Raw genomic sequence first — 16359 nt, forward strand, 5'->3', positions numbered from 1 at the left:
TTATGCGGCTCCTTTGTGCAACTCCAGAGGAGCATTTAATGTTTCCACTTTTGTCGTGCTGCCCTGTATCCAGTACTTGGAAACCCTCCAGCCATACCCTGCAGCTTTTTGAAGCACAAACCCAGCCTTACTTTGTTTAACCTTAGAGTTTAAAAACAAATCCTTCGTCAAGGGGGGGAATGTGCAACATGTTAATTTTACTCCAGGTAGGAGTAGGACAGGTATATGTAGGCATAAGCATAACCGTTTCCCCCTTCACATCCTATGCACAGTTCTATTTCCAGGGATTGTTACAAGGAACACGTCTTTTAAAAAAAACAAAACCTGGACCTCAGTTTGGTCTTACTGCTTGCCTTCTAGATGAGACGTTTCTCCATTTAATGGGTTACATTCATATAACAGGCCTGACTGGTGCCCTACAGCTGCATACCATGAAAAAGCCACTCTTTTCAGGGTTGTCTGCCATTACTGTATATTATCAGAGCTCTCATTGTGGTCACTAGGCAGTGGCATCTGCTCTCCTTCCCTCGCCACAGGCTTCAAAACCTCCCTCTCTTCAAATCCTGCTATGTGGTGCACATGCCTTGCCCAGCTGCCTTTATTTGGTGCTGCTCCAGGCACCTTTCCATATTAGGCTGCTTACAAAAGTAGGAAATGTGCCCTTCTGTTCAAAGCAGTCACATTTTGACAGCTAGGATTAATTGAGGAAAGGGCCATTAACAATGGCTCAGGTTTTGGCTTTTCAAATTCCTGCCATTTAAAAATAGTAATAATGGAGGACGACAGTAGCACTGTTTCCAAGAATGGTGAAGGAGGGCAGGCGATGGAGACTATTCCTTGACAGGGCAAAGCCCCCTCATGTGTTCTAGGGGAATCAAAGCTGTACTCCATAAATTACTGGGTTTTACTGAGCAGCAGCAAGATGTTGCAAGAACGAACAAACACATGCTACGACTGCTTTCGCAGAACCTGTAACAGCAACCCAACTTTATGCAGCCGTGCCTTGTTCATTAATTTCAAAGGGTCTACTCTGAGTAAAACTTCATTGGATACCACTCAGTCTTCTAGATTTATTACATTTACATCCCACCTTTCCTTTAAGGTGACACTGTTTTCTCCCCATTTTCTCCTGACAACTACCCTGTAAGGAAGGTGAGGCTGAGAGTGTGTAAGCTTCATGGGCCAAGTGTCAGGATTTGAACCCAGGTCTCTCAGGATTTAGTCCATCAAATAGAGTTATAGCTAAAACTTAGTTCTGTGCTACTAACAGCATTTTTCTGTACTGTTCCTGCCAACACAATTCAAACTGTCTCAGATGAGTATAGGTACCAGAATCACAAGAAAAACCCTGTTTGAAGATCTCTGAACTCCAGCAGCCACTTTGGTTTTCAAGAAGTAACACTGCACAGTGTTAGTAAGACATTTTTGGGAACAGTTTATTAAAGCAACCAAGAGGAAATAAGCTGAACACTTCTGGAAATAAAGTGATGCAAGACAAGCCAGCAGTTTGCTTCCCTGCCCTTCAGGAACACCCCCTTCAGACAAATGTTGTTTTCTTCCTTTCCTTAGCCCTCGCCTCAAGGACTAAACCAAGAGGCTGGAGAAAGAGGGAACCAAAAGTAGTTTCAGACACAGATAAAAAGGCACAAACATTTTAAGGATAAACTGGAAGAGGTTCTCGGGAGAAGCTAGAGGTGATCTTCAGCCACTCAGAACCATCCGCACCAACTCTGGGAAGAGAAAATAAAGCTGATGTCAGAAAAGCACAGGCACAAACAGAACACGTATGACCAGGCTAAACCTACTGGGGGGAAATGGGACTTGCCAGAACGTGGGGATCCATGGTTAGCAATGACAGTGAACAATCTTTCCACTAGATGAGGAGCTTTCCTGTTTTTCCTCTACACAACAGCCTTTGGCAACTTGGTGTCCTCCTTCTGCTTTAGGACTACAACTTCCATCAGCCCCCAGGATCACAGTGAGGCTGATCAGAGTTGTACTGCAAAACATCTGGAAGGCATCAGCTGCTGTAGAGCTACGTGCTGTGGTGTACGTTGGAATTACGGAGGAATAGCACAAAGCTAATTATATCGGCTGCAAGAAACGCTAAAACTGGTGTCCAGTTTTTTCGGATGCATAGATGGCTTTTGGTCACAAAATGAAAAAGGCTAGCGAAGGAAACAAACGAGCACAGCCTAGTTTCCTCTCTACTCCCTTCCCAACAGAGTTTTGGTTAGAGCCAGTCCCTGCCAGCAGTAGAGGATCACACAAGAAGTCCCACCCCACCCCTCTGGCACCAACGTCCTGGGGGCTCTATCTATGACCCACCCCAGTCCCACTCGCATCTGTTAACGAGCACTTCTAACAAATAATTTAATCAGGAAAAACAACTAGAGACAAGGAAACAAGAAGGCAACACGGGCAGAAGGAAGTACGGCCATTTCTAAAACTAGTTGCCAGGCATCAGAATTCTGGAGTTGAACCTATGAGGATGCTCTGCTTTCTGCAGAGTGGAGAAAGTTGGAGAGACACTCAGCTACAGCAGAGAAAGGACTCAGCTTTCCGACTGAGCCTACCTAGGCAGAGAAGAGGGGCAGGCAGGCAGGCAGGCAGGCAGCCACAGCACAGGCCCTTAAAGAAAGACTGTCCAATTAACCTTCAGTTCCAGTGGAAACACTTCCAAGAGGGCAGGATGGGGGCTGAAGAGCCGGAGGGGTTGCCATGCACCCTGTACCCAATGAGAGCAGCTATGTGGAAGATTTTGCCCCCAAAAATGAAGTACTGGATGCCCACCCCCAATAAACATTTCGCTGCAACTTTTTGTGGCATGCCACAGAACCCAAACTGCTTTTGCGTTTAACAATTGCGTTTAATTAATTGAAGAAAGGTGCATTTTTTCCTGTTTAAGGCTGCATGTATTCTGTACAGACTCTGAAAACCACTGCAATTTGTGCTTACAAAAAATAAAAATAAAGCAATATTAGACTTCACTGTTCAGTAAGGCGAGGGAAGGTGGCACACTGTTTTGTTTTTTTAACTGGGCCTCCCCTGTTGCTCAGCTGCACAACATCTCCCTGCTTCAGTCTCCTCTTTTTGTGCACTCCCTGCAACCTCAATTCTTGCAAAATTTAAGACAAATCCTTTAAATGCATGCACTGAGGGAGAGAGATGCAGCACTAAACCAATATCAGACCAACCAGATGACTTGAAATATAAGGATTTATAGTTTTATCATCATGATCTTGGGTTTTTTCCCATGCTGTGTGCCCTTGAGGACCATGGGGTCTATAGGTTTAGACATAAGGCTTCATTCAGAGACTTACAGAGCTCTGCTATCTCAGAAGAGTGACTCAAAATACCACCTTCTATTATAAAAACACCATGTGAGGGAGGGAAAGGTTTGTAGCAGTACTGTGAACACAATCAGCTCTAGCCTGGAAACCACAAGACTCTTCTCGGACTGAGGCTACAGGCAGGTGCCCACACTGGGGCTGCAGCCAAAGCACCGTTCCAGACCCAACGACCAGCAAACCAAGTTCGACTAGAAGGCAGGCTCACATTCTACTCTGCTCCAGTACAAAAGCTCCCCAAAACAACCCACCATGCCCCACCCACCAAAAGTGACAGCTGACTGAGCACCCCTGGGCCACGTCATTTGCGACGTCTGCTGTTGCCACTTGCGCATGTTCTCTCCCCATGAGAGGGAGAGAAAGGAGCCTAAGCAACCAGAGCTGGAGCAAGGAAAAAGAGCACCCCCAGAATTGGGCTGTTTGCTAGCCTCATCCTGGGATGGGAGCCAGGGTCCAAAGAGTAAATGGGCAGGGAAGCCTGGTGGAATTTGGGGTGTCTACTGAAGAGAAAACCAGTGGGAGTGCACAAGGGCAAGGGAACCCCAAAGAGCTGTCACAAAAAGGGGCAAAGGGAGGGGTAGAGTGGCTGGGACACCCCCCCCCCCTTGCTGGAGGTATTCATGCAAAGGCTGGATAGACATGTCTTGGGGAAGTGCTAACTGTCTCCTGTGTCAAGCAGGGAAACAGACCGGACCAGGGAACCTCTGGCCTTCTGCATGTTGCTGAACTGCAACTCTCATCAACCTCAGCCAGCATGGCCAAATTCAGCAACTGGTGGGCCAAGAGGTTCCCCACAACTGGACCAGAACCTGATCTCCAAGGCCTCCGTCCAGCTTCACTTTTTGATCAGAAACACAGATTACAAGTCCACAAACTGAAAATATCCCCCGTCTCATCTACAACAGTACATGTTCAGTCCACAAGCCCTACCTATGGGCAGGTATAGAGGCAGCTGGGCCAAAAGGAGGTTGGGCACCTGTGCAAAGCCCTTTGCGAACACTGACAACTAGCCAATTGTCAGCGCCTGCAAAGGGTGATGCCTTTGACTGCGCAGATGAATTCAAAGCCTGTGGACCAAAACAAGACACCTGCTCTCACTGTGGTAGGGAAGGTAAAAGGTAAATGACCCCTGGACAGTTAAGTCCAGTCAAAGGCGGTCCTTCAGGCCGAGGGAGCCGGCGTTAGTCCAGACAGCTTTCTGGGTCGTGTAGCCAGCAGGACTAAACTGCTTCTGGCATAACAGAACACTATGACTGAAGCCAGAGCACACAGAAATGCTGTTTACCTTCCCGCCACAGCGGTACCTATTTATCTACTTGTACCGGCATGCTTTTGGACTGCTACGTTGGCAGGAGCTGGGACAGAGCAAGGGGAGTTCACCCCATCGCATGGATTCAAACCACCGACCTTCTGATCGGCAAGCCCAAGAGGTTCAGTGGTTCAGACCACAACGCCACCCGCATCCCTTCCCCTCACTGTGGTATCTCTTGTGAACCACCCTGAGATCTAGGGATGAAGAGCAGTATACAAATTTAACAAATAATAAATATAATATCAGGCAAACTGACAGGTGGGAGGGCCCACAGCAAATAGGGAAGGTAAGAATCTGGCCAACCAACCAGATCCAGATCTCCACACCCAACAGAAAGGCATGCCCCAGTCAGTGTTCAAAATTCCCCAGGCGCCAGGCGTGTTTTGTGACTGGCGTCAGTCCCATTTCGACCACGGGGAGATCTCTGGGTGCCAGGGTTGGCAACGGACATCCCCATCTGGCTGCCCCCTCCACTTTCTTAAGCAGAAGAGCTTATTTATTGCATTTCTATCCCACCTTTTTCTCCAGTGAGTACATGGTTCACCCCCCACCTCAGTTAATCCCTACAATGACCATGTGAGGTAGGTTCAGAGACTGTGACTGGCCCAAGGTCACCCAGTGAGCTTCATGACAGAGGAGGGACTTGAACCCTGATCTCCCAAGGTCCTAGTCCGACACTAACCACTACACCACACTAGCTTCCTAGAGCAGTGTTTCCCAACCTTGTGCCTCCAGCTGTTTTTGGACTACAATTCCCATCATCCCTTGCCACTGGTCTTGCTAGTCAGGGATGATGGGAGTTGTAGTTCAAAAACAGCTGGAGGCACAAGGTTGGGAAACACTGTCCTAGAGTACTTCTCTATGGGGCAGCTATATAAATTAACCAGGTAAATAAATATTGGAAAAGTAAAATATCAGAGAAGGGTCCAAAATATTTTCCTTGAAGCTTGAATTTTATTCTGGATTGTTTTATCTGATGTTTTAATGTAAACTGCTTTTTCCTTTAAGAAATAAAGCATTATAGCAATGTAAATAATATATTATTAATTATTATTAATAATAATAAATCTTAACTGCAAAAAAATGGTGCCTAGACATTCCACTGTGGCAACCGCAACCTAGGTTTAAGGTGCCTTTTGGCAATTAGCTTATATAACCGAGTTTCTAACACTGGCCCTAGCACTCAACAACTGGGGGGACGACACAGATCCAAGTTTGTGACTCTCATCACTGCAACAATTAAGCTGCTGCTCCTGCTGCCACCGGCATCCCTGCCCCACAACTGTGAGGTTACACAGGCACAGTCTTGCTTTAGCCAACCAGAGCTGCCTCATTTCCCCAGACACCCTTGCTCAGATTACAGAGAGTCGGCTACATGCAGAGACATGCTGGAAGATGGGGAGAAACGGAGGAAGATGCTGAACAAGAAGGATGGGGAAAGTAACAATAAAGAGCGCCAACAAAAATCTTCCTTTTTTTTAGGTCAACAAAAAAAAGGAGGCTGTTAAAAATATATAAGGTATATAATAAGGTAGGTTTGGAGGAGGCGTACCCCGTTCGAATTCACCCTGATAAGATGTGTCTCACAAATGCTGTAGAAAGGAAGAAACATCAAAATTGATCAAACAAATGAACAAACAAAACTGGACACATGGACATAAAACACACACCCCAGCCCATTCGAGGCTCACATACACAGGACCACCTTAGGAGATCTTGCGGTCTTTGCGAGTTGCTATCTGCACAACCTGCCTGAAGTGTTCATGCAGTCAGGAGAGCCTTTGCTGCAAAAGACTCTGTCGCAGACAAGGAACCCCACCCTCACCCCCCAATCACCCCAAAAAGCTAAATGGCACACATCACTCTTTCCAACTGAACAGGTTACCTGCAGACTCCCCATGACAACACAAAGCAATGGAATGCAAGCATGGCAGACGTGAACCCTCCTGAACTGCATCGCAGGTGTGGGTGGCTGGGTGTGCACACATATACAGAAATGAGGAACGAGGATGGCTCACTAGACGAACCAAAGGACAGGAGGGCCTGCACAGATGTCTCACACACCCAAGTCTCCCCAACTGCATACCTGCATAGTGTTAGATTAGACCAGAGCTCTGTAGGTGATGTTCTCTTCATTTAGACATGAGAAAATGTCTAACCAAAAGAAGCGCCAGACCAGGCGCCATATAGTCACGCCAACGCTAAGCTCTTCCTCATCTATCTAGCACGGAGGAAGATGGCAGGGCCCCCTCCTCGCAAGACCAGCGCACAGCAACCAAGAAGTCACCACCATCTCTGTCCCTCACCTTCATAGTTAATGCAGCCATTGCTGTCTTCATGGCCGGCCACAAGCATCTCTACTTCTTCCTCGGTCATCTTCTCCCCTGCAGGAAAAGTAGGTTGATCTGAGGAGGTTTGGCTAAGGTTGCAAACCCAGGGAAGACGCAGCAACGCCCTTAACAAAATGGATCACAAGCAAGAAGCAGAACACAGCCTGGTTTAAAGAGTCACAAAAAGGAAATCTGGGCAAGTGAGTGGGAGTGGGAATGAATTACTGGCTGGCGTGACCAGCAGAACTTTTGTACAGGCTATGAATGGAATGCAAGTTTGGGAAGTCAAGTAAATGTTCACTGGAAGTGTGCATGCACACGAAAGCTCATACCAAGAACTAACTTAGTTGGTCTTTAAGGTGCTACTGGAAGGAATTTTTTTTGTTTTGACTATGGCAGACCAACACGGCTACCCATCTGTAACTGGAACATGCACAGCCGTCTTCCAATACTGTATTGCAATTAATGGGGAATGTTCAAGGCGCAGCGTACATGCAGAAGAGGTCCTGGGGGAAAGACACCTCTGAGATGGAAGGAGAAAATGATTCTATGGGAAAGGCAGCCCTCTTTGTGAACTCATCTCACTAAAGGAGTCAAGTGACAAGCTCACTTTGGATCAGGGCTTCTCTCTCCTCTAACAGGACATGCATGGGCCCAGCAAAAATACTCAAGGATTGGTGCACCCCAATGCCCAGACAACACACAAAGGGGGGAGATTCTGTTAATAGCAATCTGCTGCTAATAACCCAAGAGCATCCATTCTGAAACAAATGGGGCAAGCGATTAAAAGGGAACATTAATTTGAAAAACCAATATCTTGTATCCTGATCACACGTGAGGATCGCAGCAGTCTCCCATCCATGGGTTTGGCCAAGGCCATAGACGCTTTGCTGCAGGAATTCTGTAGCAGTAAATTCTTCCACACTGCGCATGTGTACACGTACACACACACACGGTAGGGGAGATGACTGCAATCCAGATACACAATTTGAGTTCCAAGCAGTTATGCATAGGACTGCAGTATAAGAATTCCAGCTACTTTATTCTGCAAGATCGACGTCTATAAGTTAGAGAGGCAGGTGTTTTTTCAGGTTCTTTCAGCATTATGAGTTGAAATCATGCCTTCAGACCCGATTTGGCACCACAGTACACTTTTGAAAAGCGTCTGGAGAACCAAGCAAGTCAGGAATGAATTCTCTCGGCTGCCAAGCTTAGAAACAGCCAGGCAGCCCCCTGAACGTCTTCTCCAGCCATACCTAGGGTGACAAGAACATGGCGTATCTCTGCTCCCATGACCGTCCCGTTGCCCTCCTTGTCGAAGACCCTCAGCCCCTCCACGTAATCCTCAAAGCAGCCTTGATCCTTGTTCTTGGCAATGGTCTGCATCATGGGCAGGAACTGCTCAAAGCTCAGGGTCTTTGCATTCATTTCTGTGAAAAGAGCACAAAGCGGGTGGGGAGAGAAGGCATCATAGACAGATTGTGGCCCCAGAGGACTGGGGGGGGGAGGAGTCTAGACGTTTCCCTCTCTCGCTTGCTCCTTTTCTAGGCTGGCCTCTGGCCTCCAGAACTTAGGTGCATTAAGATTATGAATGCATGGCCTGAGAGAAAGCAGATGGGGAGGTGGACATTTCCCCTCCCTCTCTGATGATACTAGAACTCAGGGCCATCCGAATGAAGCTGAATTCCGGAAGATTCAGGGCAGCCAAAAAGAAGCACTGCTTCACCCAGCACAGCCTTTCTCAACCTGTGGGTCCCCAAACGTTGTTGAACTACAGCTCCCATCACCCCTAGCTAGCAAGGCCAGAGCTCAGGGATGATGGGAGTTGTAGCCCAACAACATCTGGGGACCCACAGGTTGAGAACCATCCCAGCACATCATTAAACTAAAACTGGTCCCCACAAGTTTGCAGTGACAGCCACCAACTTGGAAGGCTTGAACAGGGGATTAGACAAATCCATGGAGGATAAGGCTGTCAAGGGCTCCTAGCCCCCCAATGGCCATGGGTCTGCCCTGTGGGGAGGCACTTTGCTTCTGTATTCCAGTTGCTGGAAGCCACAAGTGGGAACAGCACCGTTGCGGTCAGGGCCTGCTTGGGTGCCCCTGGGAGTACTGGATGCTGAAATAGATGGGCGACTGGCCTAATCCCACAGGATTCTTCTAATATTCTTACTTCATCCAGGTGCAGGATCTGTGACAAACAATAGCTGCATTTTGTGACCTGTGTAAGTTCACAAAATTTGCTCATTTTGTTGGCAAAAGTAAACAAAGAGCTGAGGCAACAATGGCCCACACTCTTGCACTGGGAGTCTTGCTCAGCTGTCTCTGAGTTGTGGGCAAATGACCAAGCAGGTTTTTGTCCACACAACTGCTAGCCTAATGCATAGGAAAACTCTTTTTTAAAAACCAGCAGCCAAGTTTGCAGATTCGACTATAAAAGCCAAGTGGTCTCTATTTAAACCACACTCTGATCAGGGACCTTCCACTCCAGAGAGCACGGAGACCCTTTGCCCCCCAAAACTGCTCCCGTAAAAGAGCCCACTCACCATCGCTCTTGGGGTTCCCCAGAACTTTCATGACTTCAGCATTGGTAGGATTCTGGCCCAGGGCTCTCATGACATCGCCACACTGGCTGTACAGGATCTTCCCATCTCCAGTTCTGTCAAAGAGCTGGAAAGCCTCCTTGAACTCTGCAGGGAGTCACAGAAGGTGGAGAGGTAAGACACAAAACAACTGGGGGGAGGGAGTGGACAAACCACACCAAACCACATATTCTTTTTATATCCTCCACCCGCCCCCAGCATAAAACCCAAAACAAACCTTAAGATGTGTATTTCCTAAAGCAGAGGCTGTTTCTTGTGTCTCCTTTTTTTAAAGACAGCCTACTTGCACCCACACAATTCACCCACATATTTTCAGGCTACAATAAGATGCCCCTTCCCTAGGCATGAATGCCACCGGACACAGCGGGACTCTCCCCTGCCTGCCTCCTCCAGCTGGGAGCGGGGGCAACGGCACACGCGCCAAATGTCACTCCCCCTCAGGATGACACTCGTGCGGCCCACACACCCCTTCCGACACCACTGCTTCCAGGAGCCTAGAATTCAACCTTCCCATTAACCAGGCAGCTAGATAATCTTCCATTTAAGGCACGGCCAGTTTCTTCACCAGGCAGGATCTAGTTTCTTCAGGCACAAAGAAACTAGAGCCTTAAAAAGTAACAAGATCTGTATGGAAAGATGAGGGCAGACAGGAACGATCAGAGAATGGCTATATACCCCAGAAAGACAGATAGATGGATGGATATTTGAAGGGGGGGGAGAGAGTCTTGGCAGCAACAAGGGGTGCAACTGCAGAGCAATCTCTCCTCTTCTCTCTCCACACGCTATTCTGAGGGTCCCGTCCCCCAAGTCAACTGGGGTTCACGAGGGGAGGGTAGAAAGCACCATCGCGCTAGCAAGAGTCCATGCGCTGGCTCCTGTTCAGTTGGATCCGGCCTAATTTTATTCGGCTATAAGAAAATTAGCTTCCATAGCCTACAGTCCACTTGGGTCAGATGCTTAAAAGACTGTGCCATTGTACTAGTAGAGTTTTAGAAGAAGATGGAATCTGTAGCCCCTGCTGAGTCCATCTTTATCAGATCTTGCCCTGCCCACCTGGGACAGCCAAGCTGATGTCGCCAATGGAATGGCCAGGAAAGTTAACAGTACTCAACCATTAATTTGTTTGTATTCCTATTTCATTACATTTGTGGCCATTTGCAGCTTCTGATATCAAGATCTCATACAGAATATTAATAATTCCATGTGCAGAGGTGAAGAAAGCTGGGTAAGTTTAAGAACATTTCTGGAGCTGTATGGACAGCTCATGAGCCACCTGAATGATTTTTCACTTTTAAGCAGAGGGGATGACATGGGAGGGAGAATGCGATACACATGCATCCAATAAACTGGAGATGTCAAGGACTGGTTTCACGGCCTTTCAACACTCAGCTATGGCCTCTCCTAATTGTGGAATGCTTTTTCGAAAGCTGCAAGCTTACACCTACCTTGAAATAATTCCAAATTAGACTACTGCAGCATTACAACGTGAGGCAGTCCTTGAAGACTACAGAAACTACAACAGGTGCAAAAATGCAGCCGCCAGAATGCAAACAAACCAAAACTATTTGACTCATATTACACCAATCTCTACTGACTCGTTGGTTCAGACTGCAGACCACCATATAGCTGCTGCTGCTGCATCTCTCAGGCCAGCTCAGCTCTCCAGAGTGGGGCAGGAGTCAATTCTGGGTCCACTGCCAATTGCGGGCGGGCAACCACTCTCCCCAAACACTTGAGCACCCCACTGCACCCTGCTCCCCCAGAGCAAATCTTGAGGCCGACAGAGGCTGCCCCCGTCTCTGGCAGAGTGCCTTTTACCATAGAACTAAGAGCACTTTGTTCCTAGGGAAGGGAGAAGTAGCAACAAAAGGATCCAGAGGCAGCTACAGCTTCTGGAATTCAGATAGGGGGGCTTGCTTATGTGAGTTCCCACAAGACCCCTAACAGCAGAGGATTTTAAGTCCATACTTAATACAGTCATACTCAGGTTACAGACGCTTTGGGTTGCTTGATTTTGGAACGGGTTACTTCCGGGTTTTGGCGCTTGTGCACAGGTGCTAAATCGCGCTTTGCGCATATGTAGAAGTGCCGAATCACAACCCGCACGTGCACAGACGCGCAGCTGCAGGTTATGAATGCTGTGGGTTGCGAACGTGCTTCCCGCACGGATCACATTCGCAACCCGAGTGTCCACTGTATATAGTTGTATGCAAGGGTGCACCAGTGGGGCTTAAGTGGTAGCAAATCAGGGGGTGAAGAGGAGACAAGAGCCACTCAGGATCAGCTATTAAGATTTTCGCATACTGCAGGGCCTTGTCTGCCCTTCCCAGATTGAAGACCAGTTTTAGAGAGATTATCCCCATCCGCTTCCAATGATGCTTTTGCCTAGCCACAAATTCCAAAGCAGCTAATTGCTCTGGACGTTCAGCTGAAGATGCTTGCGTGTTTATTACCTCAAAGCCTCCCACCCAGCAGGAAGCGCCAGGGTCACCTCCGCCTTTGGAAGGCTGGCAAAGGACTCAGCCGGGGCCGCGCCCAGGACAACTGTGGCAGTGCCACCTAGGCTAGCAGCAGGATCTCATTTGTACCAGACAAGGATTAGCAAAGGGGAAGTGTGTGACCCAGAGAGAGAGCCACAAGCGTTGTCCAGCTTGGCAGAAGGTACCAGAAAGGATAATCACGGCCCGGATGAAGGGGGTGGGGAAAGCTGCAGCTCAGAGATGGAGCGTCAGCTTCTGCCTACAGAAAGTCCCAAGTTTGAACGCTGGCATCTCCCTGTCCCCTTCCTGAATCCCCGTAGAGTCACTGCCAGTCAGTGTAGGCAATCCTGAGCTAGAAAGACCAACATTTTCACCCAGCGTAAGGCAGCTTCCTATATCCCCAGAGTTTCCTCTGTCACTCCCTCTTCTGGAGCCATTTAGTGATTGTTCACTTCTAAACCAGGAGGAAAGGGCATGAATGTCGTTCTTTGTGGGGGTGCCATTTTATGCTCCCCCACCCTCCTTTCTTCTAATATGTGCAGAGATGGTGTGATGAGAGATACACATGCATCCAATTAACTGGGGATATTGAGGGTTGATCTTAGGGCCTTTTACTTGCAAACACTGAGCTACAGCCTCTCTCGATTCCAGAACACTTTTTCCAAAGCTGCAAGATTACACATGTCCAGATGAGACTCCTGCAACATGTAGCACATAAGGCTGCCCTTGAAGACTGTACAGAAACTGCACTAAGTGCAAAATACAGCAGCCAGAATGCAAACAAGCCCTCGGTCACTAGAGCATGAGATTCTTCATCTCAGGGTTATGGGTTTGAACCCCAGGTTGGGCAAAAAGATTCCCGAATTGCAGGGGGTTGGACTAGATGACCCTTGAGGTCCCTTCCAACTCCACAATTCTATGATTATGATTCAAAGCAAAAGCAATTTGAGTCCGATTATATCAAGCCATCTGAACTGACTTGTGGCTTAGTTCCTGTCCCAACAATTGGAAAATCGAATTGTTGTCACTGCAGCTTAGCTTGCTTTGTTTTATGGTAGAGCTGTTAACTTGGGTTTTTTACTGGACTTGGTCTTATGGTTTCTGTAATTTTTTTATATGGTTACCTTTTTATTAAGGAATTAAACATTCAAGGAAAGCAGATTATAAATGCTTAGAAATAATAAACGGTGACACAGCCTATAATAACAGAAGACATGGATTTTAAATTATTTTAACTGTTATTAGTTTTGAGTTTTAGTTTTAGTGTTCTCAGTTTATTGTACCAAAATGGTATTTCACTGTTGCAAAGCACCTTGGGCAAACATGAGGCAGTAAATAAAAGTTTCTCCAAATAAAAAAGGAAGCTCAATTTGTAACACTAAGCACCTGGGACATTAGTTGCAACTAAACTCCCCTCAAAACTATAACCAGCATGTAGGTGGATTCAGCTTGGAACAAAAAACCTCAGAGTAAGTCTAAAATTAGGAAAACCACAGATCCTCTTGCCGGCCTTAGTCTCAAAACATGCACACACAAAACATGCAAGCATCAGCTGCAACCCTTGGGGGAAGGAAGCTTTGGGGCTCAGCTTTAGGGCGCCTCTCCAAAAGCACAACTATATTAGCACTAATGGAGCCTCCCCGCTTGCTTCCGACGGGGATGTGAACTAAGCTACAGCCACAGAGCTGTTGCTGCTGCTCGCCCCCCCCTGCCAAGAGGAATCTCTCCTCCTTTGCGCCTGGGATCGGGGCTGGAATGTACCAACGCAGCAGCAGCAGCAGCTCCCAGCCCGGGCTGCTCCGAAATGAGTTTCTTGCCCATATAAGGAAGCCAAGAGAACAGAATCCCGGCGCCCATCTTTTGCTGGTCCGCTCCTGCAAACCGGGGCCAGAGGCTTCCTCTTGCGCGGCCCGCGGGAAAGATCCCGCCCCGGCTGAAGTCTGGCCGCCTGCCGGGCACCAAGCGCGCGGCGCAAGAGGAGAGAAAGCAAGCAGCCATTTCCCCCCGCCTTGCCCAATCGCGCATCCTGCACAACCGGAGAAGCCGCGACCGGCTCCTCCTGCTCCGGGAACGGGCTGCCCGGGTCCACTCGCGCCCCGGCGATTCCCAGATCCCGCCGGCGCGCAAAAGCGGAGCTGGCATTGGCCCCGCGCAGCGGCCGGGAGGGGATCGGGGTGGGTCCTTTCCCGAACCAGGAAATGCATCATGCAGGAGCCATCAAGCGGGCGGCGGCGCCGACCTGAAGTCCAATGAATTCTCATGCAAAAGGGTTGGGCCGGGGGGGGGGGACAACTTTGGAGAAAGGCTCCATTCGAGCAGCCGGCTTCAGACACAAACACACACACACACAGAGGCCTAGCTTAACAAGGCTCAAATACACAACTCCGCGCGAGGAGGGAGACGCGGAAGGGCGTATTAGCAAGGAGGCCGAGGAACGTGTTAGTTAACACGGGGCTCGCTTTTGTCCACACACGAACTCACCATTGCGGGGTTGTGATGGAGAGGTGGGTAGGAGGGATAGAGAGCAGCTAGAAGGAGAGAGAGGGGTGGGGAAAAGAGTCAGAAGCCCCAAACCAGGCTCCTCAGCAGATCTAGGGCGCCCACGGTTTAAACCTTAGGATTTCGGCGTTTAAAAATGAAGCCCTGGCCCGCCGCCGCCGCCGCCCTCGGGGTTCCCAAGTGCTGCGCGGAAAGAGATGCGGGCACCTACCGGCGGTCTGGTCTTCCGAGAAGTCACACTGCGAAGGAAATCAGAGAAAAGCCGATTACTATTTGGGGGTGGGGGAGAGAGAACAGCAGCAAGTAAGTTCAGGAGGCGCGAGAGAGCGCGTTTCTGCCCGCAAGGACCCCCTTGGCAACTTCTGGGGCGCGCTTGGACTTGCTGCTGCTGCTGCTGCTGCCGGCTCCCAGCCCAGCCCGGCCATCCCCCAAGGTGACCCCCCCCCGCGGGTCCTTGGCTGAGAATAAAAACAGCAGCCCCCGGATCCCTTGCTTTTGCTGGATCCTAACCGCACAGCCTGGATTCCCCCCCCCCTCCCCTCCCGCCGCGCTCAAATCTGCCACAAAGCACCCACCATGATTCGGGCTGCTGGCTGTTCCTCTCGCCTGGCGCTCTGACGCTTCCCTCCTTCCGCCCTGAACGTGTGCAAAGTCTTTCTGCGGGTTGGGCTCTGAGGTCAGCACGCAGGCACTCGCCCCCGATTGGCTGGCGAGCAGCAAAAATGGATCGACGTTATGCTAAGCAGAGGCTGCATTTTTCAAGAGACCGGAGTGGGCGGAGTTCCCCCGATCCCTCCTCTCCTGTGCAAAGCCAGGAAGGAAAGCACTCGAGCTTTTTTTGCCTATAGATGGGCTGCTGAGATGACAGTCTCGCGGGCTGGGGCTGTTGCCTTAGAAGGAGCTGGTGCGTTGCATGCTGGGAGATGTAGTTCTTTTTTTACCCAAAAAAGAAAAGAAAACATGATGTCTGCATGTCTGAGCTGTAGTTCTGGGTTATTGGGGATTAAAACAGGCTGGGTAGATGCAAAAAGAGAGCCAGACTCCTGAAGGGCGTAGAAGAGGAGATTTTTGCAGGTGTCACTTGCATAACGAGCCACACCTGCTGAAATTCTTCCAGACAACTCTTAAAGGTGCAGAAGCTCTGTCTTCTTTTCCACCTGGCCACCTTATTTAAGTGCAAACTGCAAGGTGCTTTGCACTGTTTGCTTCATCAGATTTCCTTACATGTCAGCAATGTGTTATTTATTTTTCTAACTAATACACAGTTTAATACGCATCAGCATGGCCAGGCACCTGCCAAGGATCCAAGGACTGAGGACCTGTCACAGGTGGTGTGATGGGCTGGCCCTGCTCACCTGATCTGCTTACCAGGAGGGGTGCCAGCTGCTTACCAGGCGGGGTGAGCTGGCACAGTGCAAATGCACGATTGGAGCCAATCCAGGATTCCTGATGGTGTGTTTGTACCGCACCAACCTCCCTTCTGCCTCAACCCTCTACCTCCTAGTAAGCAGCAGAAATGTTACTGCCCAAAGTTCAGGTGAGCAGCAGCAGCGCCCCACCACACTTAGCAGAACTGTTGCTCTTGACAGGTCGATCAGAGAGATGCAAAGTGTTTTCTCCCAAGGCTAAGCAGAGCATCCATGGGTAGGCTGGAGCTGGAACCCAGCCTAAGGCTGGCCTGATCATAAGGTAGGCTGAAGGTCCTTGCTTTGGGTGGGTGGAGACTCTGAAGTGCAATGCAAGAGGCGGGATGCATTTGTCCCACTCCAAAAGACTCCCAGGCCT

General features: G+C 49.1%; 1 protein-coding gene across 2 annotated transcripts; it reads right to left on the reverse strand.

Annotated features, from left to right (window-relative positions):
* Positions 1 to 1411: 1411 nt before the first annotated feature.
* Positions 1412 to 15295, reverse strand: MYL6 (myosin light chain 6). 2 transcript variants are annotated; one of them, XM_028721354.2, is made up of 7 exons: positions 15150 to 15295; positions 14786 to 14813; positions 9539 to 9682; positions 8249 to 8422; positions 6969 to 7046; positions 6215 to 6254; positions 1412 to 1730 (listed from the first exon to the last, which is right to left on the reverse strand). In XM_028721354.2, exons 1-6 carry the CDS (start codon positions 15150 to 15152, stop codon positions 6226 to 6228), a joined length of 456 nt encoding a protein of 151 aa, XP_028577187.1. In that variant the 5' UTR covers positions 15153 to 15295; the 3' UTR covers positions 1412 to 1730; positions 6215 to 6225. The 2 variants fall into 2 exon arrangements, with proteins under 2 accessions (XP_028577187.1, XP_028577186.1); XM_028721353.2 differs by lacking the exon at positions 6215 to 6254 and having other exon boundaries at positions 15150 to 15292.
* Between the last annotated feature and the right edge of the window lie 1064 nt (positions 15296 to 16359).

This window comes from Podarcis muralis, chromosome 2, assembly GCF_964188315.1.
Source record: "Podarcis muralis chromosome 2, rPodMur119.hap1.1, whole genome shotgun sequence".
Classification (NCBI taxonomy): Eukaryota; Metazoa; Chordata; class Lepidosauria; order Squamata; family Lacertidae; genus Podarcis; species Podarcis muralis.